The sequence below is a fragment of the Trichoderma evansii genome (genome assembly GCF_050947405.1).
Source record: "Trichoderma evansii strain SZMC 28006 chromosome Unknown GGI43scaffold_8, whole genome shotgun sequence".
NCBI lineage: Eukaryota > Fungi > Ascomycota > Sordariomycetes > Hypocreales > Hypocreaceae > Trichoderma > Trichoderma evansii.
This window is the reverse complement of record NW_028145198.1, coordinates 867513-893570: the sequence shown is the minus strand read 5'-3', so window position 1 is coordinate 893570 and position 26058 is coordinate 867513. Positions and strand designations below refer to the sequence as shown.

The 26058-nt window shown below is 50.3% G+C and overlaps 8 protein-coding genes and 1 non-coding gene across 9 annotated transcripts; 4 read left to right on the top strand and 5 right to left on the bottom strand.

Annotated features, from left to right (window-relative positions):
* The first annotated feature begins 264 nt into the window (after window positions 1–264).
* GGI43DRAFT_403619 (ribosomal protein S5 domain 2-type protein) lies at window positions 265–2150 on the top strand. Its single transcript, XM_083205810.1, has one exon. The coding sequence runs from the start codon at window positions 659–661 to the stop codon at window positions 1670–1672; it is 1014 nt and encodes a 337-aa protein (XP_083061345.1). The 5' UTR covers window positions 265–658; the 3' UTR covers window positions 1673–2150.
* A 124-nt stretch (window positions 2151–2274) lies between these two features.
* On the top strand, window positions 2275–4399 carry GGI43DRAFT_433739 (GTPase-activating protein MRS6; the record flags this gene model as incomplete). The annotated part of the gene is made up of 3 exons (XM_083209789.1): window positions 2275–2348; window positions 2428–3521; window positions 3733–4399. The coding sequence occupies 3 exons, from the start codon at window positions 2275–2277 to the stop codon at window positions 4080–4082; spliced, it is 1518 nt and encodes a 505-aa protein (XP_083061344.1). The 3' UTR covers window positions 4083–4399.
* A 78-nt stretch (window positions 4400–4477) lies between these two features.
* GGI43DRAFT_364077 (Rec8 like protein-domain-containing protein) lies at window positions 4478–7031 on the bottom strand. The gene is made up of 4 exons (XM_083202421.1): window positions 6828–7031; window positions 6730–6766; window positions 6388–6660; window positions 4478–6323 (listed from the first exon to the last, which is right to left on the bottom strand). Exons 1-4 carry the CDS (start codon window positions 6844–6846, stop codon window positions 4562–4564), a joined length of 2091 nt encoding a protein of 696 aa, XP_083061343.1. The 5' UTR covers window positions 6847–7031; the 3' UTR covers window positions 4478–4561.
* Window positions 7032–7798: 767 nt separating this feature from the next.
* Window positions 7799–7893, top strand: GGI43DRAFT_t97. Its single transcript has one exon. It is a non-coding gene; the product is annotated as a tRNA-Phe (tRNA).
* Window positions 7894–8908: 1015 nt separating this feature from the next.
* GGI43DRAFT_363995 (karyopherin beta) lies at window positions 8909–12714 on the bottom strand. Its single transcript, XM_083202420.1, has 6 exons — window positions 12138–12714; window positions 11889–11947; window positions 9827–11806; window positions 9523–9766; window positions 9353–9461; window positions 8909–9295 (listed from the first exon to the last, which is right to left on the bottom strand). The coding sequence occupies exons 1-6, from the start codon at window positions 12184–12186 to the stop codon at window positions 9106–9108; spliced, it is 2631 nt and encodes an 876-aa protein (XP_083061342.1). The 5' UTR covers window positions 12187–12714; the 3' UTR covers window positions 8909–9105.
* Window positions 12715–14484: 1770 nt separating this feature from the next.
* On the bottom strand, window positions 14485–17118 carry GGI43DRAFT_363716 (2-isopropylmalate synthase). The gene is made up of 4 exons (XM_083202417.1): window positions 16784–17118; window positions 16563–16707; window positions 14893–16470; window positions 14485–14829 (listed from the first exon to the last, which is right to left on the bottom strand). The coding sequence occupies exons 1-4, from the start codon at window positions 16789–16791 to the stop codon at window positions 14719–14721; spliced, it is 1842 nt and encodes a 613-aa protein (XP_083061341.1). The 5' UTR covers window positions 16792–17118; the 3' UTR covers window positions 14485–14718.
* Window positions 17119–18367: 1249 nt separating this feature from the next.
* On the bottom strand, window positions 18368–20056 carry GGI43DRAFT_383259 (uncharacterized protein; the record flags this gene model as incomplete). The annotated part of the gene is made up of 3 exons (XM_083203360.1): window positions 18368–18601; window positions 18672–19423; window positions 19507–20056. 3 exons carry the CDS (start codon window positions 20054–20056, stop codon window positions 18368–18370), a joined length of 1536 nt encoding a protein of 511 aa, XP_083061340.1.
* A 2510-nt stretch (window positions 20057–22566) lies between these two features.
* Window positions 22567–23268, top strand: GGI43DRAFT_363950 (uncharacterized protein). Its single transcript, XM_083202419.1, has 2 exons — window positions 22567–22772; window positions 22834–23268. Exons 1-2 carry the CDS (start codon window positions 22646–22648, stop codon window positions 23226–23228), a joined length of 522 nt encoding a protein of 173 aa, XP_083061339.1. The 5' UTR covers window positions 22567–22645; the 3' UTR covers window positions 23229–23268.
* A 39-nt stretch (window positions 23269–23307) lies between these two features.
* GGI43DRAFT_422510 (phosphofructokinase-domain-containing protein) lies at window positions 23308–25793 on the bottom strand (the record flags this gene model as incomplete). Its single annotated transcript, XM_083208122.1, has 3 exons — window positions 23308–24489; window positions 24544–25014; window positions 25080–25793. The coding sequence occupies 3 exons, from the start codon at window positions 25791–25793 to the stop codon at window positions 23308–23310; spliced, it is 2367 nt and encodes a 788-aa protein (XP_083061338.1).
* Between the last annotated feature and the right edge of the window lie 265 nt (window positions 25794–26058).

The following is a 26058-nucleotide window of genomic DNA, read 5'->3' as shown; positions in this document are numbered from 1 at the left end:
TTAATCAAGCGCCGCTTTCTGCAACAGGGAGGACGGTACCTGATCTCTAGTTTGTGGATTCGTGTACGGAGCAGCTGCAGCTGCTGCCGTAGCGCTTCAGAAACACCATGTAGTCAATACAAGCATGCGTAGTTACTCTGTAGAAGTCTTTGAGATCTGGACTGTAGTGTTGCAGCCAGATCACGTGTGGCGACAGTCGGAAGCCAAACTTTGTCCCGAAGCAGCTTTTATCTAGACTGCACGGCCGATTATCGATGATTTTTATCTGGGGATGAGCAGCAGTGATGATTTATCGAACCACACACTGCATATATACGAAGTAATTCGGCAACAACGGCATCGATCGATATAGGATCTTGCTCCTTCAATGTCCGAATTCCCACGCCATCTCTGTCCTAGCGATGAAGATTGATATCCTGCCATGGTGTAGCCTACGTTCAGCCTTGCAACCCCACGCTGATTTCATTGGCTGTAGATAATCCAGGTATCCACACCCCGCAAGGCTGATAGCCAAGTTTTCTTTTCCAGACGCCTTTTTGTGTACGGGAGCGCAGAACACAACTCCAAGCAAATCCCGAACATTCCTTTCTTTGACGGCATTAATTGTGCATCCGTCTTTCGGTACATCCGTCTATCACACCGAAAACTCTCAATCACCATGGCGCCAGAGGTGGGCCTATCGCGCTCTACCTTTGCCAAGCTCTCACCTCACCCGTATCTCCTCGCAAACCTCGAACCATCCGACGACTCTACCCCCCCTGCGCGAAGCAATGGCCGGGCTCCTTTTGAGGTCCGAAAACCTACGGTGAATTTGTCTAGCTTGTCACATGCCCACGGAAGTGCTCTGGTGCGGACAGGAGACACCACAGTCATTTGCGGAATCCGTGCCGAAACTATCCTGACAGACCATATCCCCAACTACCGCGCATCAAATACACAAACAGAATTGGCCGATTACGATTTATTGGTCCCAAATATTGAACTTGCCACCGGATCTGCACCGCAATTCTTGCCTGGTGGCCCACCTACTACTCTCGCCCAAACTTTGAGCACCAAAATCTACTCTCTTCTACACAGCTCCAAGCTCCTACGAGCAGAGGACTTGCGGATATGGCACAACCGACCGGCTGAAGCCTCATTCGTAGATGAGGAAGAAGGAGCTGAAGAGAGCGAGGAAAAGGAGGGAGAAAAATATGTAGTAGGATACTGGGTGCTATACATCGATCTCTTCTTCATCTCTTTCGACGGCAACCCGTTTGATGCGGCGTGGGCAGCAACGGTAGCTGCTTTACGCGATACAAAGCTGCCTCAGGCTCGCTATGACCCAGACAGAGAGATGATTCTTTGCTCAAGGAAAGATCCTAAGCCTCTCACTGTGGAAAGCATGCCTATCTCATGCACGGCAGTTATTTTCACCGGCAAGGAGACAAAGGACCAGCCTGCGGATGGGAAATTCTGGCTGCTCGCCGATCCAGATACCTTGGAAGAGTCATTATGCGACGAGACAGTCACAATTGTCATTGACTGCACGGGAGGCTCAAGAAAGATCTTGTCCATCTCGAAGCATGGAGGCACGGTCATGACGGCAAAGCTGCTTACATCGAAGGAGTTCCTCGATTGGGCAAGTACGCGGTGGGAGGATTTTGCATCAGCAATAACTGGCGGCCAGTAAAAATCTAGAATAACATAATACCATATTTGTCCAGATACTGGGAGCTACTTTGCTCTTGGAGTTTTATTTAGCCAGATCATATTTAATAGCGCTTGGTGCAAGCTCTGCACACAAGGCCAGATATAAATCCGGGAAACAAGTCACATTACATCAAACGCAGGTTTTCAAGTGTGCATGTATCAACCATTCGAACCACCCTTTCAGACTTTATTCTAGGGCAGTAGATACCGGCCGATGTATCTCTCTACCGCTTAAGTCAAATGAGATCGCGATGCCACATACGTAAAGTATCAAAGACATAACGTTAAAAATTCGACGGGCGGTGAAACTATGAAGAGAAAAGAAAAAAGAAAAAAAGCTCAGAAATTGGAGCTGCTTAGAAGTTAGGCTACGAAAAAGCACGGACCATCTGACTTAGCTAATACAGACCACTACTCACTACTTATTGCTACTACAGCTTCATATAGCAAACCTTACTAGCAAGATACATCTCCACTTCGCTTGAGCTTGAACCCTCTAGCTAAACGCTTTTAAACAAATTTTTATTTTTGTATTTTTTGCTCTTATCTTTTTTCCTCCCTCCGTCCATTGTGAACCGAACCATGGAATCCCTCTCAGACACACAGTGGGATGTAGTGATCAGCGGCACGGGGCTCCAGCAATCCCTCTTCGCCCTGTAAGCTTCGGATTCCATCGGCTTGGCTGCTGCCCCTTCAAAAGACTGACTGACCAGCCTTCTCTCTCTCATATGAAAGTGCGCTGTCGCGATCTGGCAAGAACATCCTCCACGTTGACCCCAACGAGTACTACGGCGAGGCGGAAGCCGTCCTGACCCTGAAAGAGGTGGACGAATGGGCTGCGAACCACCAGTCTCTTGAAGGCGATGGCGTGTTTGCAGCTGCGCGGGTGACTCGCCCCGGTAGTGCCGAAAGTCTATCATCCAGGGCGTACAGCCTCGCGCTGGCACCGCAGCTGATCCATACACGCTCGGAGCTTCTCTCGAAGCTGGTGTCGTCGAAAGCTTTCCGGCAGCTCGAGTTTCTTGCCGTGGGGTCTTTTTACATACTCCAGCCCAAGGCTGCAGAGTCGTCGTCTGCCCCCAGCCTGAGTCGCATACCGTCGACCCGAGAAGATGTGTTTACCAATACGACTATTTCGGTAAAGGCGAAGCGTGGGCTTATGAAGTTTCTCAAATTTGTGCTGGACTACGACTCTGAGCCGCAGACTGATGTCTGGAGACCACATGCAAGCAACTCGCTGGCGAGTTTTCTGGCGACGGAGTTTAAGCTCGACGCCGATCTGCAGGCATACATCATCACTCTGACTCTGAGTCTTGATGGCAAGATTTCAACAGAAGCTGGCCTCGCTGCTATCAACCGTCATCTCACATCTATGGGAGTATTTGGCCCTGGCTTTGCAGCTGTTTACCCCAAATGGGGAGGCCTCTCTGAAGTTGCCCAAGTGGGCTGCCGAGCCGGTGCTGTTGGCGGCGCCGTCTATATGCTCGGTGTTGGCATCAAGGACGTTCAGAAAACTTCTGCCACGGCTGAAACGCCTGAGGAGTTTAATGTCGTTCTGACCAACGACATGACTGTCAAGTCAAAGGCTATAGTCAAGGGCCTGGGCAAGCCGGCAGGTGAAAGCCGCCGTCTTAGCAGATTGACAACAGTTGTCGACTCAGGTTTACTGTCAATCTTTGAGACAGTGACTGAAGGTGCTCCAGTACCAGCGGTTGCTGTGGTTGCAATTCCAGCTGGTACGACCTTGGGCGAAGATGGAGCCTCTTCTGAGTATCCCATTTACGTCCTCGCTCATTCGAGTGATGCGGGCGAATGCCCTACTGGACAAAGTAAGTTTTCTCTCTCTTTTACTCTACGTTTCCTCTCTTCACACCCCTCCGTGTTATGATGAAAAAACCGAAATACGAATACTTTATAACTGCGGAATTACATTGACGATAATTTCCTCTGACAACCTGATAAACACTCCCAAATTTGGCATTTTATTTTTCACACTTCATTATTAAAATGCGATAGTTTGCTAACATTCTATCTCATCAGGTGTATTGTATCTAAGCACTCTCACAAGCCCAAATGCCCAAGCGCATCTTGAGAAGGCTCTCTCGTCTCTCCTAGCTGCTCATTCGCAGAATAGCCAAGAGCCTCCCAAGGTACTATACCAACTATACTATGAACAAACTGGCGTTGATACCCCATCTGTGAACATTGACGGGCAAAGAGCTGAATTCTCTCTGCTACCACTGGATCTTGCGTTTAACGATTCTGTAATGGATCCTGTTAAGAGTGCTTGGGAAATGGTTAATTCTAATGCTACTGATGAAGAACGCGCAGAGTACCTAGTGTTCACAGATCGGGAGGGAGCAGATGCTGAAGATGAATTTGATGATTAAATAGAATAACTGGCGTTAATATACTATCTTGTGTCCATGAACCACCCTATTATCTGTCGCACTTTGATCGAAAGTGCTATCTCATGTGCATTCTCAATAATCATCCTTTGTTAACCCCATTCTGAATACCATTATTACCAATTGTAAATAAACCTACGATAAGACGTGCGCATTCCCATGTTGGTCCCAAATGCTCCGAAATTCCTCGTATTAGAAAAGATGAAAACCCTCGAAAAATAAAATTAGTTGAGCTCAGTCTTCCACAGCTTCCTTGCCTCCAGATGTCCCAATGTGAAAAGTAGATGCCCTTATTTCCCAACGCCCCATTCCAGATGAAGAAAAAAGACCTTTCCGAGTAAAATCTCAAAAATGGTGGATGCGCCTGATCCATATAAATTTAAATAAGTTCCTTTTTTTTTTTTTTTTTGTATATCGTAGCTCAAAATTCCCATAATCTGTAATAACGCCTGCTATCAAATTCAAGCAAGCTCATCTTCCGACTCCATCTGCGTCTCAAACATTTCGTTGGCCGAGGCATTTATTCCAATGTGAATGGCTCCGAATGGCTGCATGGCAGCCGCACCTTCTTGGTGCACAGAGATGACGTTCTTTGACGCCAGAGACAATACATGTAGAAATGCTTGAGCAGCAACGGCTCTAGGGTGAGTAATTGGTTCGGCCAATTCTTTGAACTCGATCCACTGACGCTGCCTTTTGTCTCGACCATAGACTACACCTGTCTTTGCGGCCTGCTCAGTTACGTATCCTAGGAAATCCTGACTAGTAACGTCGAGGCCTTGAGTCGAAAATTGAGTGGCATTGTCTCGGTCGTAGTCAAGAGGACCAATAGGTCCACCGAGTTCGAAAGATAAGTCGTGGGAGCCAAAATCATCCATTCCAAAGATTGGCTCAGCAGGATCACTATGGCGGTCGATGGCACTCAGAGCGCTTCCGCGACCGAGCAGAGGGCTGGGGGCAGTCTTTGGCTTCTGGGCGCTGCCTCGGACTGAAGAACCTGGAACAGCCGAGCCAGGTCGGCTCCATGGCATCATCGAGGAAGAGTGACGATCTTCCATTGGCGGCGCCGCATCCATTCCTATCTCAGGAACTGAGTTGTCGTCAAACATTATATATGCTTCATCGTGATTACCGCCTCGACCAAGCTCGACTTCTTCAATAACTCGCTGCTTTGCGTTTCGTTCGTCTGCACCATGTTCGCCTTCAAAAGCTTCATCTGATTTCCGCCGACGGCCTCTCTTTACAGTTTCGGGTTGCTCAATCTCATCTGGCTCTTTTCCCTGGATGCGTGCTTTGAACGAGATGCCAGTAAAATCAGCTGCCAAGGGATGAATTAGACCCTCTGTTTGATGATACGCTCCGACACGAGCGACACCGTAGTCATAGAGGAGTGCCATTGCATTCTTCTTCGCTTGACCAGCAGTAGTGGTAATCTTTCGCTGCTGCTGACGGAGGGATGCGGCGTTCTCAACGTAGTTTTCAGTCCAATCTCTGAGCTCTCGGCTAGACACTATGATTCTTTCATCCAGCACAGCATGTGAGTTGATTCTTCTCGATCTGGCCATCTTGGCAGATACTTGATTGGTGCCTACTTCTGTTCGTTCTGCTACCTGCGGTTGGAGCTCAGCAGGTTCTTGAACAGAAGCATTTGTCGGAATTACATTCGTATCCCCCAATACTTGGTCTCCAAAATCAAGCAGATTTTCTTCTTCGCCTAAAATGAAAACTTGATCGTCTTTCATCACTTGCTGGAGTCCAAAATTGCTTGTAGTGTTTGTCGGGGCAGGAAGAGGAGGCAGCTCAGGCTCAGGCTCTTGATCAAGAATGCTAATGAGATTCCCGTCTGCATCGAATTCGAAGCCAATTCCCGAGATGGATGGAAACTCATCATCACCAAATGGCTGAAACTCAGCCATGCTATCGGAATGGTGAATTGATTTGCCAAACAAAGGACTGAGTCTGCCAAAATCTGAGGGAAGCCGGCAGCTTGCAGCGGACTGTGAAGAAGGTGGAAGCTCAAGGTTGATCAGTGCAGAGCGGTGGTGTGGCGAGAAGCTACCTTGGCTACCAGCTGTAGCGAGTGGTGTCATTTGGGAGAATTTGCTCGATGAGCCTTGGCTTGGAAATAGTAAAAGTTTCTTGTCCCACTGCAGCAGATTCAAGTTTGGAAGTGAAGTGAAAGGATCGAAAGCAGGATCATCTTGTAACACGATGTTCTGACGCCTGTAAAAAAACATATTAGATATTATTTATTAACTTGTTGGCATGCAGCATTCTGCCAACTTACTTGGTCTTTCCGGCTCGCGGATCAGTTTCACTTGTTTGAATGATGCGAAAAAATGTTACCATGTCGGACTGGGTCTTTTCAGCATCCGTGAGGACATAGGCGCACTGCTGCTCGAAAACACGCGAAACACCATAGAGCAGATTTCCTTGGAGGCGGAGAGCAAGAGGAGCTCCTGGATCCAATATCTTCTCGCAAGCCTTTGGAACGTTGACTTCTTGGATCGCTTTTTTAGTCAGTCTCTTCTGATTTCCTTTGCCCACCGTAGCCACCAGCCTAAAGAATACAGATGGTGGTTAGTAGAAACGATTATCCCGTAGAGGAGATGAACAGAGATGTCCGCACCAGATAGTGGCAACCCCATACTGGGTGCTATTCAGAACTATGAGCAGACATCAGCGTTCCTGGAATTTAAAAGTAGAGATATGCTTAGGATAACTTACTCTCATGGGAGTAAAACATCGTGGATAGGGGTTCGCTGAAATCGCGATGCGAAAAGGGGGAATAACGTAAATGAATTTGGAGAAATGCTCTTGCTCGAAAATGGATAATCAAAAGCTAATAAATAAAAATAGTGAAAATCATCAGGGCTCTGCATTCGAGCCCCTTATATCTCCTGTTGATCTGATTTGCCAGTATGATGTATGTATGATGGGACTGTTGGAACAAACGAGATAATGAGCGTGAAGGTGTTGAAAGAAAAAAGGACGCGAATAATGCTTCACGCGTCAAAATTTGACGCGAATAATCAAGCTGCGATCCCGGAGAAGGATTAATTCCATTTCCCCGTAACCACGCACCGAAGTGTTGTTCCATTGCCGTTCTTTGTCTGCCAGATGGAACCTATTTGCCAGCTGGTAAGTTCGAAATCAGCATAAAATCTGGCGTATCTTTCTCCATACCCAAAAATAAGCGGCATTCTGGCAGTTTTGTACTTACAATCCATCTTTTCGTTTGAAGACATGTAAAGAAGAGGGAGAACATGAATGCATTGACCACTAGAATACACCGCCAACATCACATACAAGTCTACAGGTTGATACATAAATAATCCAAACATGAGATATAATAATTTCTATTTGGACTATCAATGTGAGATTGGTTTATTGTACTGTTACAGCTGACGCAGGAATATCTTGTAGACCGAGAGGCGTCTAGATCTCTTCTATTTTTCTTCTTGGTACCGACTCGTCAGTATGTAGCCCATGAAATTGCCTAATTTCCCCTCTAACGATAAAATATTATACTGTCGATGTTTGTGCGATTGGATGATTGCGTTAGATAATCATTATTATATACAGTCAATCGCGTATTAACCTAGAGATAGAGCATCTCTGTATACCTAGACCAACTACCATCTCCCACCCAATGTCCTCATCTATGAGTGCCTATTAGTCTGTCCATACGCCATTCAGCGGCCTTAGCTCAGCTGGGAGAGCGTCAGACTGAAGTCTCAACTTCAATCATCAAATTATCTGAAGGTCGTGTGTTCAAGCCACACAGGCCGCATTTGTTTTTTTTTTTGTGCCACCCCAGTCTTTTCTTTTTCTTTTTCTTTTTCTTCTTATTGCATAGACCCGTTTTGCTTGTCTCCATCGCGTTACCCAAAGTGTGTTATCAATGCGAATATACCCCTTTGATAGGTAGGCTGGCAAATGCATATACTGGACAACTCTCGGTCAGACCTCTCTATGCAACAAGAAGATGGTACATGCTACATACACCTAGAGCATTAGGTAGGCTGCTTAAACACAAAGCTCCAGTTGGCATTCAAATATTAGGGGGGGTCAACCAAAAATTCCATTTGCAGTTTCTGATGCCACTATCTAACGATGGCTGAATAGCTCAAGACCATCGTACATGGAACGAGATCACTTGATTCTCTAGTTCTAAAGTCATTCCCCTGAACCTGTCTGATATGGGGTTTAATCTCTTTCCTTTCTCCATCTTTGCTTCGTCTCACCCATCAAGGGCGAGAGTCAAGCTACAAAACAAAACGATACCCCACACGCTCCTTAAGGTCCTGATATTTCATCCACCACTACCGTGCCGGTTACCGCTCCTGCGAAAAACCTATCACAAGAGCCATTCCTAAATGCAAAGCCTCGTTCACTCGAACGGGCATCCAATAGATGAAATGTGCGACGACTTTAACACCAACACAGAAACTGAACCGAAGAGGGTTATAACTTCTGCTATTGTTGCTGAGGATAAAGAAACCAAAAAAGCAAAACGATGAATAGCCGGCCTCCTTTGTACTCCCTTTCCCTTTCTACATGACTTTTGGGTTAGCCACCGCCGCTCTTTCGATGCGCACGGGGCATACATGACTTCTCTATTCCATCGTTACGACTAGGGGTAAAAAGACAACAATTAAAATGGGGTTGAAAGGGGAACATGTGGAAATTGTAAATATGGGAACTGTAACCACTCAAAAAAGAGGAATATTGTGTAATGTGTGTAGAGAAGATTTTCGTGAAAGTGGGTATTGGATTACTGTAGTGTCATAGGGTCTATATACATATGAAGTGGTCATGGGGATCGTATTGCTGATCTGATGTGCTGTGCTGAACTGGGGAAGTGCGTGGGATGATGGGTGTAGGAGTGCGGTAGGAGGCTGTAACGAGGTGCTCTTGATCTGAATCATCGGCTACTGTGACGCACGGAACAGCTGTGGCTTTGTTGTTATTAGAGGCTCATCGCCCAAGGCAGAGGGCCTGCTCAAGACTGAGCAATAACGCCTTGTGAGCCGCCCAGCTGGCGCTTGACCTGTTCACGAGCCCATCGAGCAGTTTCTATTGTGCGGGGCTGGAAGTCGCGGTTGGTCTTGGTCTCCTTGATCATGGCGGTCAACCAGCCCTGTCGGAAGGCGTCAATAAGCTCCCCGTTGGGATACGCGTCAGCAAGGTCACTAGAGGATGCTGTTAGTATTACATCATGCAAATCGAAAATCGAAATGGGTCCTTACCCGATGACACCCATAGCTGCCCTCATAAGCGACTCGCTGCGGTTGGCGTCACTACCAATAAGGTTAAGAAGCTGGAAGATGGATGGGACGTATTGCTGAAGAACTTGGGCTGCAAAGAGTTGTAAGTAAATGCTGTATGCGAAGAGTAGGTGAGTTCAAGGCAAGCTTACTCTTTCCACTAGACTTCATGGCACCGATAATGCCACCCCATGCATCCATGATACCCTCTCGCAATGAAATGACATAGTAGAACATCTCATCAGGGCCTTCGGGCGTTGCGGTGACAGTAGATGCTTGCTCCAAGACTTGAGCAACAACGGAGAGGTAGGTCTCGAAGTGGCCTCCGATAGCGCCGGCAATATCTCCAAAGCACTGCAGAATAGCAGGCTTGAACTGATTGGCAAGGGTAGTACTCTGTAACGTCAAGTCAGTATAAAAAAGTTTCATATGAAAAGCAAGATGAAAAGAACTCACTCTTAGGTTGTTGAGAAGGTAGTTCATAAAGTTGTCGCAGAAAGGCTGGCTGCGCTCGCCCATGGATCGCGTAATGTCGCTAACGAGGCCAATAGCCATCGAGCAGAGACTAGGCTCATCTTGGTTTCCAAGTGCGTTGTACAAGAAGGGAACGAAAGCCTCCATGTACTTGATGAAGTCCTCCTCCATGGTGGTTGATAGGGCACTGATGGTAGCGAAGATGGCCTCTGGGACGCTTGACTTTCCTCCAATGGTGCTGAGGATCTGAAGGAGGACTTGCATGATGCGGTCGCCCTGAGGAGAAATCTCCTTGTCGAGGCGAGAGATGATGGCCTGAAGAACAGTGCACAAGCTGTTCTGCATCTCCTCCAATGTCAGCTTGTCCTCAACGCTGACAACTTGAGACTGCAGAGGAATGGTCTCCTCGAGGCGCTTGATGATGACATCAGATAGCGATGCAATAGCTGATAAGCTCTCAGAGGCAGCGTTTTGAACAAAGACGTTCAAGACCTCATAGGCAGCGGTTCGAACAGATGTCTCGGTATCTTGGCGGGCAGTGACATCAAGAAGTGAGCTAACGGCCTGGTTGAAGTGAGGAGTGATTGGGTTGGAGGCGGCACCAAAGTCGCCGGCAAAGCGCTCAGCGAGGTTCATCAAAGCCCAGCAGCATGATGGAGCCATCTTGGCATTGCTGATGAGGCCCTTGAAGAGGGAGGCAATAAGGGTGGGAAGGTGCTGCTGGGCATCAATAGCCTCAGAGCATGCCTCAGTGACACGGCCAAGAGCATAGGCGGTGGAGTCTTTGACCTGAAGGGACTGGTCGTCCATCATGGTGATCAGAACAGGGAGAGCCTGCTTGACGATGGGCTCCAAGACCTTCTCATCGGGGCCCTCCATGATGGCGCCGAAAGCAGAGACGGCAGCGTCTCGGTTGTGCCAGTCATCAGACCTGAGGTTTGCCTCAACAAAGGCCAAAACGGGTCCGATGATGGTAGAGTTGACAGCTTGAGAGTAGAGCTGCAGGCACTGGTAGGCAGCCCGGGACAAGTTGTACTCGTCGTCTGTAGCGTCCTCATCCTGCTTGGTCAAAAGCGTCAATAGCACGGGAACGACCTCATTAGCCGCAACACGTGCAAAGTTGTAGAATGGGCGCATCTGGTCAGCGTTCTCAACCTGCGAGTTGTCGTCCTCAATAGAAACTTCCTCCTCGCAGACGGTGCTCCAGAACTCGACGGCCAGCTTGGCAACATCCTCATCCTCGGATTTCATCCCGAGAATGGTCAGTCCAAAGAGAGCCTTCTCCATATAAAAGCGCATGTTCTCGTAGTAAAGACCCATGATGCGGTTCAGGCATCCGAAAGCTCCTTGCTGGATTCTCGAATCGTCGGCCTGGGTGGCCTCGCAGACGACCTGCATGATGTAGTTTCGCTCGCCCTCATGCTTGAAGTTATTGGCAACAAACTCGAGAGAATCACCGAGGGCGGTAATGGCGGCGAGTCGGACCTCGACGTTGGCTTCTTCCTTTCGGGCGCCCTGAACAACGGCTGTCAAAATGGCGTTTGAGTGGGCAACAAGAGCCAGTCGCAGCTCTGGATCTTGGCTTTCGCAGATGTAGCCAATGGTGGTAAGAGAAGACTGCTTCTGGTGATCGGCGCCCTCGCTGACGTTCTTCACGAGGAAGGACAGTAGATCCGTCCACTGGCCGCGGGGCAACTCAATTGCAGCAATTGAAGAGATAACCTGAGCGGCGGCAGTACCAGCCTGGGTGTTGCTCGAGGACAGGGTTTGCAGTGTCAGCTGCTTTACCCGGGTCTTGGTCTCTTCGTCTGTCTGTTGCAGCCATTTTGACTGCAGCTCCTGTTGCCGAGCGAAATCCCTGGCTGTGAAGGCGTTTTTGAGGGCAATACCGGCAGCGGCTCGGATGGAGCCGTTTGCTTGGTCGTTCGCAAGCTCTTGAACGAGTGTAGCGAGATACAGCGGCTATACGACGAAAAAAAAGCAGAAAATGTCAGTTGTCTGCGATCGATTCTTTCGTTGTCTCAAGGGAGATGGGATAACGTACGAAGTTACTCTCCGCTGCCTGAGTGAGTTGCTGTTCGGCGGCGTTTCGCAGGTTCGCATCTGTAATTTTTCTTTGGGTCAGCTACCAATCCTCGGTACTTGATTTTCGCAGTTTTTCTGCCGATCCCGCTCATGTGAGGCTCTCTGTCAACAAAGAAAGATACTCTAGCCGAACAGAGTGCCCCTCAAGAGGGGTGCGCAGCGAGGGTATCCTGCGGTAGAGATTTTTCTTCTCGTTTCCACTACTGACCTGGAGACAGCGAGTTTGCGAGCACCGTATTAATCTCTGAGCCCGACATGATTGCGGTCTTTAAAGCGTCCTCTCATGCGTCAACCAAAAGGGCGCTTGCTGATGCTGGTGGGAAACGCCGTGTCGATGTTAGGTGCAGCTACACGTGTATGCACCAAGGGGGGAGAAGGAAAAAAATAAGGGCGTAGGCGCGGGGGAGGTTCCCAAGGCGGAGTCGGCAAGTTTAAAGAGAGAAAAGTAAAATAATAAAAAAAAAAGAGGTAGCCTTGTGGGATACAGGTAGTCGGTTTGGTTCGGCAAGGCAGAAAAAACGAAAAGGGCGGTCTATTGTTTTTGTTGATATATATTTTTTTTTTCTTTATCTTGGTCCCTAATCAAGGCCAAACCGTGAGGATCCCAACAGCTGCCTGGCTGTATTACGGTCAGAAGCAGACGTAGAGAGGGAAGAGAGCGAATAGGGTCGAGGGATCGCACAGAGGGCCTGGCGCTCCAAATAGTCCAGGTGCAGGGGGTAGTTTCTGTGGGATGACGGGGCTAAAGTTGCTACCGCCACTTTCTCGCAGCAGCTGCCGGATGCCTGTTTGGGCGCTACTCTAGAAGGGCCAGGGAGAGAAGAGGGACGTGCTAAAGAGCGTGCCGGGCTGTGAGAAGCAAAAAGAAACGCACAGAGCAGCGAGGGTAAAAGAAGAAGCGAGTCCAGGAATGGATGGCTGCAGGTAAATGGCAAGACCAGGTGGCAGTGACGGGTTCAGATCTTGTTTGTTGTTTTGGGAGGATGAAAGTGAGAAAGAGAGGGAAGTGAAACTGTGAGCTCTGTCGAGAATGCGATAACGAATAGAGTTTATGCCTGGAAATCTAGATCGGACAAACAACGCACAGCACGCTGGAGTCCCGCTGGAGCAGTGCACTACAGGAGAGCCGACAGCTGAGCTGGGCGGGCTAGCGGGCAGCGAGCACCAAGTGGCGGCGGTCTTTTAGCGGTGCTTCCGGGGAGGGTCTCAGGCCTTGGGAATGCGAGCAAAAACAGACAGAATGACAGCTGTAGAGCCGGGCAAGGCGCGGGAGGATGTTTTTTCCCGGGTGCCCACCCAGCGCTGCCTGTCGAATCAGCGACGGCCGTGGCTGGATTTTAGGCCGCAACCTCTCTTTCTTTGCGAGGGGTAGACCTGCAAGGGCGAAGCCGGCGAAACTTCGTTTAACGCAGCTGAGGCGGCGCGAAAAGCTTTCTGGGATAGCGGGGCGCCCGATCTAAGGGTTCCCGCCAAGTTGCCTGCCAGCCGCCCTGCGAGCACATGCAACTGCAGCAACCGCATTCTGCTCACCCTCTTTCTGGATGGGTTGCGAAGACAAAGGATACACGGTATATACATGCACACTCTCACATATAAAGACACAAAGGGTCGTTGATAAGATCACATCGGCTCCTCTGCGGTTGATGCAGGGCCCTGGTAGACTGATAGGGCTCCAGGGGATCAGCAGGGAGTGGCAAATATGCGTCATCCCTCGCTGCCGCCATCTGTCCCGGACAGGGAAGCTGCTAGTGTTACAGCTTCTGCTTCCAACGCCGTCATGTGAGGCCTTGTACCTTGCAAGTCGAGCAAACCCTCCGAGTCAAAAAAAAACAACCCCGCTATTAGCATGTGCCTACCTACTCTACCTGTTATAACGGGCATTTGAGCCTCACTCTTGTTATGGGCCTAAGAAACGAAAAGAAGCTGCCCAGGCAAGCGGGGTCAAGAAGGCCAGGCTCTCGCTCAAAGCTGTGTTCATGCAGACCGTGAATTATGCTTATCATTGCGCAGCGCTTTTCTGCACCCAACTCCATCATGCGCCGGATATGGTGCCAAGGGTCTCTTCCTCCCCCCTCACATACGAGATGCTGATACAGCCACGTACTGTACGAAGCATGTACCGCGCAGACATTTCAAAAGTTCGCACAGTATCCGTTTACAGCCACCCTTCGAAAGGCTTCTATTATTCCCCGCTCGACATTCTCGCTTTGTACTCCGTAGAATCAAAATAGTTCTCCACAGCTTCCACGGCAACGACTCCATAAGGCGGGTTTTTGCCTCATACTTGTAAATGCACACATGCTGATAGGGTGTCAGACTCATGCACTCAAATGAGAACAATCGTAAAAAGGAAATGTCTCAAAAAAATCATGGTATTGGTGTTTGAAGAGTGATTTTTCAAGGCTTGGCCCATTGATGGATGTATTATGTGAATTTGAACCAGTCGTGACATGCTTGTCTAAACAAATGATTCATATTGATGCTTCAACCATTTATATCAAATAATAAAAGCAAGCATCTTCTTTCCTCGAAACTAGCAGTATACACTTCATATGTACTGAACAACATGCCTCTGATGCAATTTTCCTGCCCTTTATAGGCCTCCTTTTTCCTTTTCATGCAATTCAACACTCTCAACTTCCCCAAAGTATAGTTTTTGCAACATGTGACTTCTCCTCCCTGGATCATTTTTGTCACTTTTCCATCCATCATTCAAGAAACTTCTTTCTTTCTTGCATTCCCTTTTTAGCCGTACAAGCATATCCGAAACATCCAAATATGTTGTCAATTTAGGTAGATCCGTTCACCTTGGCATTGCCATTCAGATCCAGCTCAGCAACATGGCCATCTACGCTGACGGGCTTGGCAACGAATGGGCTTCCCGGTCGGCTAGAAGCAAACTATAACACATATAAATCAGCACATATGCTTCAAATAAAAGGGAGAAAAGAATCAAGACTCACGTTGCTAGCTGCGCTCAAGAGAGCAATCAGAGAACTCTGTACCACATCTTCATGGATACCCACTCCCCACACCTTCATGTTGCTTCCAGCCGCCGTACACTCTATGTACGTAGCAGCCTTGACATCCCGACCCCTACCGATAGCGTGTTCCTTGTAGTCCTGGACATCCAAGTTGACACCAACGCCTCTCAAGGCGTTGGCCAAACTGGAAATAGGACCGTTACCGCGGCCCTCGAGCTTGAACTCCCTTCCGTCGACTGAAATCACACCATTAAACACACGCATGAGATCCTTTGTGACGGGTGTCTTGCCGGGTGCTCCAGGTGCCGGCGATCTGGACCTGTCGGTGGTAATGTTGTAGTCGACGATGCTGAAGCGCGGGTTGTTGCTGAGGAAGTATGTCTGCTCAAAGAGCTCTGTAATCTCAGTAGGCCGCAGCTCTCGGCCAAGCTCGTCGGCCCTCTTCTGGACAACCTTGGAAAAGGCAACTTGCAGACCACGCGGCAGATCCAGAGACAGGCCACGCAAGATAATCCAGGCAGCACCTCCCTTGCCGCTCTGTGAGTTGACACGGATGACAGCCTCGTATGTACGTCCGATATCTTGAGGATCCAGGGGCAGGTAGGGCATCTGCCACTCATCGTCGATCGCCTTGCCCTCGCGCTCCCGGAGCTCGAAGCCCTTCTTGATGGCATCCTGGTGAGAGCCGCTGAAGGCACACACAACCAGGGAGCCACCGTATGGGGCACGTTGGTGTACGGGAATCTTGTTGCAAGTCTCGACCATGTCAATAATGCTGCCAAGATCTGAAAAGTCAATGTTCGGGTGGATACCCTGTGTGTAGAGGTTGAGTCCCAGAGTGACCAAGTCGACGTTACCCGTCCGCTCGCCATTGCCAAACAGACAGCCCTCGACTCTGTCTGCACCAGCCATTTGAGCTAATTCTGCGGCGCCAACCGCAGTTCCGCGGTCGTTATGAGGATGCAGCGAAACACAAATCTTCTCGCGCTCCGAAATGTTTCGGCAAAAGTACTCGATCTGGTCGGCATATACATTGGGTGTGGCGAGTTCTACTGTGGCGGGCAGGTTGAAGATGATGGGGTTCTCCACTGAGGGCTCCCAGGCAGCCTTGACAGCCTCGCAGACCTGGAGGACAAAGTCGGGATTAGTATCAGAGAAAGTCTCGGGACTAAACTCAAAGGCCCATTCGGTGCCGGCTGTGGAAGGGTCGTCCTTGGTCAGAGACCGGACCAGCTTCGCACACCGTGTAGCCAGTTCCAGAGTCTCTGCCTCGGAAAAGTTGAAAACCACTCTCCGGAAGCACTCGCTGGTGGCGAGGTAGATGTGAATAATGCCCTTCTTTGCGCCCTTTAGAGACTCGACGGTTCGCTTAATCAGGTCCTCGCGACAGGGCGACAGGACCTGCAGCCAGACATCGTCGGGCACAGCGCCTGGCGTCTCGATCAGGCGGCGTGTAAAGTCGAAATCGGTCTGCGAAGCGGAAGGGAAGGAAACCTCAATCTCCTTGTAGCCAATGTCGGCCAGCATCTTGAAGTAGCGCCACTTCTCGTCGCCGCTCTGTATGACAATTGCTCAGTTAGCACATGAAAGCAGCGAGATCGGAGGCCGTTTTTCGTTTTTGCCTCTCAATGCGAATTGTATAGACTTGCCATTGGGTCGACCAGACTCTGATTGCCATCGCGCAGATCGGTAGACAGCCATCGAGGCGCCTTGGTAAGGGTTTTTGAAGGCCATTGGCGATCAGGCAGGTTCATCGGCGGGAACGCCTTGTATTTCTTCCACGGTTCCTTGAGCCTGCAAAGGACGTCATCGTTAGTCTAATTGCGGGGGAAATGCAATGGCAAGAATTGGCGTAAAGGAACAGACCTACATAGGCATCTTGGCTGCTTTTTCGGAATTTGTCCTTGTGTAAACGAAAAGGATTCAGAAAAGGAAAAAAAAAAGTATCGCGGGGCAAATAATCTGGGGTTGAGGTAAGTCTTTCGGGACTTCCGCAATGGAAATGATTGATGGAGGGGTCCAAAGTTTCTAAGCCCGACGCCGGCGACTTTAGTGAGTCGTTTGTACTTGGCAGCCCCGTGAGAAAAAGACCTGGATTGTGCCCTTTTTATAAGTGAAAAGGAGGCTGAACAAAGGTGATTTATTATTCTCCTTCCACATAATACAATTGGAAGCAAGACAAAGTACAGTAATATATAATACACAGCTTGGCTTCTCCAACTTTCTGACTCATCTGTGTCTCTGCGTCTTGTCCCGCGATGGGCGCGCGCCTGTGCAAATGCTACTATACAAGGCTAGCAATACCCAATTAAACGCACAGTGGTTGCATGCATGCGCTGCAAGCCATTTACTATTCCAGTTTGTGATCCGCCACCATCACGCCAACGGCCAAAAAGGCGTAGCCAACGAACAATCTCCGTGGACTTTGCGGCACGTTAATTTTTGGCAGAACCACTAAAAACATGCTATCCCGATTCTATCCATTGCCTTTCCCTGCCCTGAGGGTCGGAGATCTTTGATTGAGTCCGAAGCATGGGGGCGAGGCACACGTCCGGGCCCAGCGTCTATTACCATCACCTCCGATATCGTTGGCTGCCGTCTTCAATCGTCTGCTTCTCACAAGCGTCATCGCTCCCTCGGTCGGACCTGAACCACTTTTGTGGGTTCCCTGTGTCAGCTACGGGACCCGGGCCTCCCCACAGTAACCCGTACGGGAAAACAGGGACGAAGCAGCTCATTGTACTCATTCTCCGGAAAAGGTCCTGGAAACCGAATCACGCAGCGCGGGGTAATGAATGCCCTTGTAGAGCCAGACAGAATACTCGAATGATTAGCATCAATAGTTTGTTGATTGTATTATAGATTGCCTACTCCTGATATAGTAATAATCACCGGTGTTGGCCAACTATCCAGTATTAGTCACTGCTCTAGATTAACGGCTTCACTAGATCTTACTAGCAGGCCGGTTAGGTACCTGGCAATGAGGAGCCGAGACCTGACTCACCATGACCAAGTCCAAGACAAGAAGATGTAGGATATTATGTAAAGTATTTTTTATTTATTTGCCTTTTCGTTATTCATTACATGTAAGAAGAAAAAATAAAAATAAAATAAAACAGATCGTCAATGTAAAACTCCCAAATCGTCATCAAGCATTCATCGATCGTTAGACATGAGGAAAATCAAAAAGTGGAATAAGAGAAATAATAAATCATCCAACTTCTCGCCCGCCTTTCCATCGTCGACCGCTCAGCAGACTCAGTTTATATCATCTCCGCTTTACATTCTCCTTCTCTTTTGGGCAAGCTTTATCCTTGTCTCGGATCCAAAAACACTCAAGAGATGATGCATCATGATAACTCGCTCTCTGACATGCAAATTCATTTAGTTTCTCATCCCCTCTCAAGTCGTTGATTCAGTTGAGATATTTTTAAGTGAAAGAGCACCATGTCATTTAACGATAACGAGCAGAGGGAGCACGGTCGTAAATCACCTCCGTCTCTCGGATGTGCTCGCGGTCATCTCGCCGAGGGGCTGTTGGTGCTGGGCGTCTGTCATAGGCCCTTCGGTCAATGTCCTCATAGTAATCACGCTCAATTCGGATGCTGCGCTCGCTGTCACGCGCTCGCTGTCGCCTGGATGATCGTCGAATATCCTCAGATAGCTCAGTCAACTTCAGAACATCATCCTGTGAGAGCATTCATGTTAGCCGACTTGTTTCCGTCAGGGTTTCATGGTGATGCAGCTGGAAGACTTACATATTTCAGGTAGTCCATGACGTAGAAGAACTGGTCAGTCTCCTCATATTCATAGCCAAGCTCCTCGATAGCCTCTCGGATAACCAAGTCCTTGGTGATCTCGGTCCACATCTCCTTGGGCGCTCTCCTGTCAGTCACTCTGTCGATTTCAATCTCACGGTCACGGTCGAGGACGGACACGCTGACACGCTCGCGGCCGAGGCCAGGAGGCGGCGAGGGTGCCCTGTTGGACAAATCATCTCTAAACTCCCTCTCTCGCTCAGGGACGAACTTGGTCCTCCTCACACCACTATACTTGGACCAAGTAGTGTCGGTGGTTGCACCGCCAACACCGTCCATGCGTACCCGCTCAGTTCCGGGCGGCACGTCCACGATGGCCCAGTCCTTGGTAGCGCCTCCCCAAGCCTCACCCATTCGTCCACGGGCATCGACCCTGGACGTAATGTACTCAGACTCGTCATCCTCGACAGGGCGCGCGGCGGCTGAGTGAGCCCTCCGGCGGCTTCTGGTCTCATCAACCTTGAGGTCGCGGCGGATGACAATGTCGTCATCATAAAAGCGGCTGGAGCGCCTCTCACGGCTCTTGGAGCGAGTGCGGCTGGCAGATCGGTGAATGTCAACTTCCACTCCAGTGCGGCCCTTGGACCGAGAAATGTCAATGTCAATGTCTGTCTCGCGAGTCTGGCGCTCTCTCGGGCGGGACCGGGCGCGGGCCGCTGGAGGCGGGGATGGCTGTCTGGCTTGAATCATGCCTAAAGACCCGTTAGCATCGAACTCTATTTGACAACACACAAACAACCGGATTTCTCATGGAGAGAAAAGAAAAACCACTCACCATGGTCAATGTCTGTGTAGTGAGTAATAACCTCACGCTCAATAACGGGGCCGCGAACAACGGGAGGAGCTGGTGGCGGTGAGGGTGATGGGGAGGGCACTCGCTCACGCTCACGCTCTCTCTCGATGATGCGGATGTGCTCAGAGGTGTCGGAGGGCTCAACATATCGGACAGCCCTGGGCGAGGGAGACCTGCGCCGGGCAACCGAGGGGCTGCGAATCTTCTCGGTGAATCTAATCTCTTCCTCAACTGGCGCAACGCTCTGGGCGCGGCGCACAATACGCTCCTCACGGAAGACGGGCTCGCGCGGCTGGCGCTGCTCATAGGGATCCTCGCGCGGGCGTAGGACCACAGGGCCAGCCTCAGGCCTTCGAGATCCTCTCAAAAAGTCCGGCAGATCGCCATCTCGCTCGCGGAAGCGCACATCAATCTCCTCAAACTCTCCGCGGCGAGCCCTTGGTGGCGCGGGGCTGCGGGTGACGGTGCGAGTGCGCACGTCGTCAAACTCGACGGCGGACCGACGATACTCGTCCCGGTCTCGGTAGGCCATGCTGCTTGTGCCTTGTGTCTTTTTTTAAACTTTCTTTGGCTGATCGGTCTCGTGTGCCGCGAGTCTCAAGTCTTAAGTCTCAAGAGGCAGCTCTGCGCTCCTCTTTGTGTGATGTGTCTGAGTAACAAAAAGCCGGACAAGCGTCTTCTGCGGTGACTTTGCTTTATCAATCAGTATAAGCGGGAGGAGTCGAAGCGGGGTCCAGGTGGGAACGTCATGCGGCTGAGACGAAATGCCCTCCCTTGTGACGTTTTGTCAAAGACAAGAGAGAGTGGGCAGAGCGTGAAAGCGAAAAGCAAAGCAACTCACCTTTTCTCTTTTTCCCCTAAAAACAAAGAGAGAAGACGCGCACGCGGCAAGCGAGAGGCTCGAAGTCGGAAATCGGAAAAGGGCGTAAATCACGGTGCGCAGCACAGATTAGAGCGACGAAGCTAGACAAAATGCAGTGTGTAGAGTCGGACAGCAGAGCAAAGGGGAGGCGGGGGAGACGACAAATAAAAAGAGCCCAGACGCTGATTTTGGACGATTTCCTAGCCCTGGTCACTGGCAGCAGCTCCAGGCGGGCGCCAACGGCCAGAGGGGCAGTGATGACTTTTTAGAGGCAGCAAGGCAGTATCAGCTGGCGACAGGGGGTTGGCCAAACGTCATCCCGCTGGAACTGGGCTCAGGCGATCAGAAGTTGCTGGTGCTAGTGCTAGAACCTGACCTGATGTCTCTGTCAAATCAGATGCATAAGAGCCCAAAAAAAGAAACCAGGGGACATCCCAGAGAAAATGCGCCACCAGCCGATGCCGAGAGCGGATTCGAGAGCTCAAAGATCAAGTTTCTTTTGCTTTGTTTCTGGGATTCTTCTTCATTTTTGGGCGCTTGGATGGGATGCTGAAACACTACACTCTTGTGCTCTGACTCTTTGTTCGGTCCATTTTGGAGCCTAAGCGGGGACAAGACTGACTGCATCCATCAGGGCCTCTCAGTCAGGGCCTGCCTGGACAACATGCTACATGAGATTACAGCGTGCATATATGGAGTCTACGACTAAACACAAGTACTACGGGGTAGTAGAGGCTGCAGCAGTAGGTAAATTTTTGCGTTCGGTGATGGAGCCTCGTTGTAAAGATAGTAGTAATACTACTAGCCACTGTAAAGGCGATACCGACGATGACGACGCTATCAAAGAAAGGCTACTTCTGGCTGGTTGGCTTGGGCACTTGCATGTGAGACACTACCAAGGTGCTAATTATTAACAGAGTTCACGTTGTTAATGCAGTACGTAAAAAGCAGCAAACAGAAAGCCAAAACCATGGAAGCAAACCAGAGTCGTCAGGATATTCTCCCAGCCTCGCTAATGGCTGTTAGTGCTCTCGTACTTTGTATCAGACTAACAGCAACACAGCCCAGCAGGGCCGCCCACCTCCAAAATCCAGAAATCTAGTTCTGAGCGCCGTAGCAGCGGCTCGGTCCATGCTTGGTCCCCGCCTCCAGCCTGGTTTGCAAACGCCATTTTCTCAACCTTTCCGAAAGCCTCACTTTAAACGGCGCCGCCTGGGAAGGGCGCAGCCATTAGCACCAACGGGGTTCAGCGAGCTTCATGGCCCTCCCTCTTGCCTTGCTCTTCTCTCGTTGTCGTTTCTGTGTCTCTTCTTCTTCCTTCTTTGTGCTCTTCTGCTTGTCTGCATACTAAACACCCACCAACCCCCCCGGCCTAGCTCCATCCCGGAGGTGGGCTGTGAAGCTTCCCCATCCACCCACCCACTTCATCCATCGATTCCAGCCCAACTTGTCTCTACTCTAGAGCCAAGCTCCCACCCTTAGCGCCTGGCATGGGGGCGCCAAAAGACGTTCCTTTGAATCCCTGACGCAATAGTGCAGCAGGCTAGATTGCGCATCTTTTTTACTACCGAAGCTGCGTTCTTTTTAATTTACGCTCCCTCATTTATTATTATGATTTGGCTTTTCAGGTACTGGCTAGCAGCCCAACGAGGGGGATAGATACAACATGATGATGGCATAGGTAGTGAATCGAGGGACGGCCCCTGGTTAGGCGTCTTTGAGACGGGACCCTCCCCTCTCTTAACGCCAGTAGTGTTCCTTGCCGTTCCATGGCCTTCTCGAAGAGATGTCGAGACAAGCAAAGCAGCACGAGTATTACTCGCTTTTAGACCAGCTCCATATTATTACTTGTTCTTCATACTAGTATTGCGAGTAATACACAGTTTGCAGTGGCACTCCATCCGGTGACATGCCTCGCGAACCACACCAAGCAAGAAGCCTGACGAGGCGTCCATCCATCTCGTCCCTCTTCTCTCAGCCAGAGTCAGAGTGTAGCAGCACGAATAGTAGCAGTAGCAGCAGCGACAGGTCATGGCGTCACAGCCAACCTTCTCCCTCTCTCGCCGTCCCTGGTCTCTGCAGGCCTGGAACTACTAGGTAGGGCTAAGACGAAGAGGACACCCCCGTCACATGCGTCACTAAAACCCTGGCATCGTGACCCCCAAAAAAAAAAAAAACTCGCTACTACCGACGGCTGGCCACGAGAAGGAGGGGTGTGTGTGTGGTGGCATCGCTCTCGACGCCATGGCATGAGGGAGCATGATTCATGAAAGTCTTACATACGGTATTAACAATGATGATGAATTAAAAGTGCCTTCCGATATATTAAGCGCTACGTACAGGTCCCAGATTGCGATAAAGATAAACTTGAATCACCGCAGATGCGGTTGGTAGCCAAAAAACATGCTACAGCACTAATAGTAGGTGCTAATTCATGACTGCTGTAGCCCGCAACGCAGGTCCAAGGGCCGGGGCCATGCGCACATGCACAAACTCCGCCATCAACTCTCTCATCTTGTCTGTACTTGTAGATGCTAGCACTGCGATGTGCTGCAAGGAACGCCTCGGGCTCCAGCGCGCTTCATGCCTTACGGAGCGCATCTCCAAGCTCCTCTGCTGCAGGTCATGTCTAGAACGGCATCTAACGCTCGGCAATATCCCATTTGCTCATATATTTCCTAGCGGTATGGCCGATGGAGAACCGTTGGTGGCCTCGCAGGTGCTGCGGCTCTGCTGCGGAGCCAGCTGGAGACACAGCCATCGAAACAACTACATCGTGATAATAATGATTTTTTTTTATTCGTCTTATCGTTTTTTTCAGTTCCTTTTGTTACACTACTGAACCAAAACCCATGTAATTTTTATACTCATTTTTTTCATTAACCCAAGAAAGAAAGAAAAAAGAACCGTCATAGCACCCATTAGTCTCCACCGGAGTAAAGTCCACGCTTCATATCCTTCGCAACGAGTCCTGTTAAGCTCTTCTCCGGCTTGGGATAGGGTGGTCTTCCGCCCAGAATGTCCACCACCTCTCGCATGTCCAACCAGTGGGCAGCCTTGGGTCTTCTGTTGGGCCAGTCTGTGTCGTTCTCCTCAAGCTCTACAATCGGTGTGAACACGACCTCGGAGCCCTGGATACCAATAACGCTGGTGCTGTTGGGATCCTTCTTCACTCGGTTGTGTGCATTGCGGCCAAAGTCCTCGAGGTGCTCGATACACTTGATGGCCATACGGACAGCACGGCATCGATCCATGGGCGAAGGGACACCACCTTGCTGCACGTGTCCGGGAACGCTCTCTCGGCTTTCGAAGCGGTCATGAGCTTCCTCACGGATAATGTTGGCGATGAGCTTAGCGTCGTAGACTTTGCTGGCCTTTTCGTTGATCAGGATAAGGCGACCTGCGCGAGACTGACCCTTGTCCTGGTTGAAAACCTCTTTGAGGTGCTTGACGTCTGCATTGAGCATCTCGAGGCTAATTCCCTCCTCGGGGATGTAGACGGCAGAGGCTCCCACACTGAGGCCTCCCAATGTAGCAACGTAGCCAGAACGTCCACCTTGGGTCTCAATAACAAAGACACGGCGCCGGGTGGCTGAAGCGGACTGCTTAATCTTGTCGCAGTAGTTGACCAGCTCATTGAGACAAGTGTCCGATCCCAATGAGTACTCAGTGCCCGGAACGTTGTTGGAGATTGTTGCCGGCAAAAGGCAAAGGGGAATGCAGAGTGATGGGTACTGATCCCGAGCCTTGCGCAGCTCCGAGACGGCGTGGAAGGCCTCGAAACCACCAACAATGAAAAGAGCATCAAATTCATACTCCTCAATGAGGTTGGCAATCAGCTCCATGCCAGACTCTGAAGGGAGTTCACGGTTGGTACCAATCTCAGAGCCACCTTTGCTAGCCCAGCCATCGACCTCGAGCCAGTCGAATGGTCGGACAGCACCCAGAGGCGAATCACCATGGTGGCGAGCAAACCCAGCGAAGCCGTTGTGGATGGCAAGGGGCTCGTGTCCGCGAGAGATACAGTATGCAACAGCTGCGCGCACAGCGGCATTCATACCGCCAGCAGGAGCGCCAACGTTGATGAATCCAATCTTCATTCGCTGGGGGGGAGAATCAGTAACCAATACTATCTTATAGATGGGAAAAATACTAACGCTTTTCTCGGGTAGCTTGTGGTCGTCAATCAGAACGTTTGTGGTTGTCAAGTAGGACTTGTATTGGTCTGAGAATTCGGTGTCTCGTAGGCTCATGGCCTTGTCGAAATCTTTGGCGTCAACAGCAACAGCAACCTCCTTCGTCTCCTTAACGGCCTGCATAAGCGGCTTTCGCACAATCTTGTTCTCGTTGATAGCAATGAAGCAGGTTTCGGTCTCGGGGGTGGCCTCCAGCACAGCCTTGACGGCTTCAACACCTTGTAGCGTAGCAAGCATGCGGTCGTAGGCCACGGCTGTGCCTCCTCTCTGGACATGTCCGAGGGTAGTGATTCGGGTATCGAGGCCGAGGCCGCCCTCGCTGGTGTCGGCCAGCAGATCTTTGATTTCGGAGGGTGAAATCTTGGTGCCATTCTTGTCGCGGGCGCCCTCTGCAACGATGACGATGGTCTTTCTCTTTCCCATTTTGCGGTGCTGGTAGAAAAGTAAAATGTTAGTCGTAGGATTTGGTGGTTCGAAGAATAGTACAGTAAACTCACCCGTTGAACCACGAGTTTCATATCCTCTCTCCAATCATGATCTCTTGGCCGCTCAGGAATAAAGACAAAGTCTGCTCCTGTTGCAACTCCCGCCAGCAGAGCCAGCCATCCGCAGTGTCGTCCCATGACCTCAATAACGAAAGCACGAGAGTGCGAAGAAGCTGTCGCCTCGATGTAGTCGACCATTTCGCAGATACGGGAGAGGGCGGAGTAGCAGCCAATGGTCGCATCCGTGCCGGACAAGTCGTTGTCAATGGATCCGACGAGACCGACGATGTTCAGGTGCCTATACGGCGCAACCTGCTCGACGGTCAACTCCTTATTGGCAACGAGCTCCTCGATCAATGATGGCCATTCGGCCCGGAACTTGTCAGCACCGGTAAGAGAGCCGTCACCTCCGCAGATAATGAGGGCGTCAATGCCGTTGAGCACCATGTTCTTGGCCGCCGTCAATCGGCCGGGTCGTTCGTAAAAGGCCATGCATCGAGCAGTTCCGATCAAAGTACCGCCTTCGCTCAGGAAGCCTCTGACGTCGTCCCATCCCATCTTCTTGATGAAGTCGCCGCCCTGCACCAGACCCTCGTATCCCTCGTAGACACAAAAGGCGTCACAGCCCATATGGATAGTCATACGGACAACGGCGCGAACAGCAGCGTTCATGCCTGGGGAGTCACCTCCCGAGGTCATGACGGCAATCTTCTTCTTGACAGTCATCGTGATGGGTATATTCGCAAAGGAGGCCGTCGTGGTGTATCCGATGCCGCGGAAGAGGGCCTGCCAGATGCGTCGAAAGAAGCGGCGAAAGGTTAATAGGATGTCAATGGGCCCTGGAAAGTATTCTAGGTAATGCTGGAGAGGCATTTAAGGGGCCCGTCGCCCGTGAGCCCAAGAATAAACAATATTAAGTGGCGGATAAGATATACAGGATATGGGATGTTGGTGTAGTTCAAAGTGGCATGAGGGGAATTGGCGACAAGAA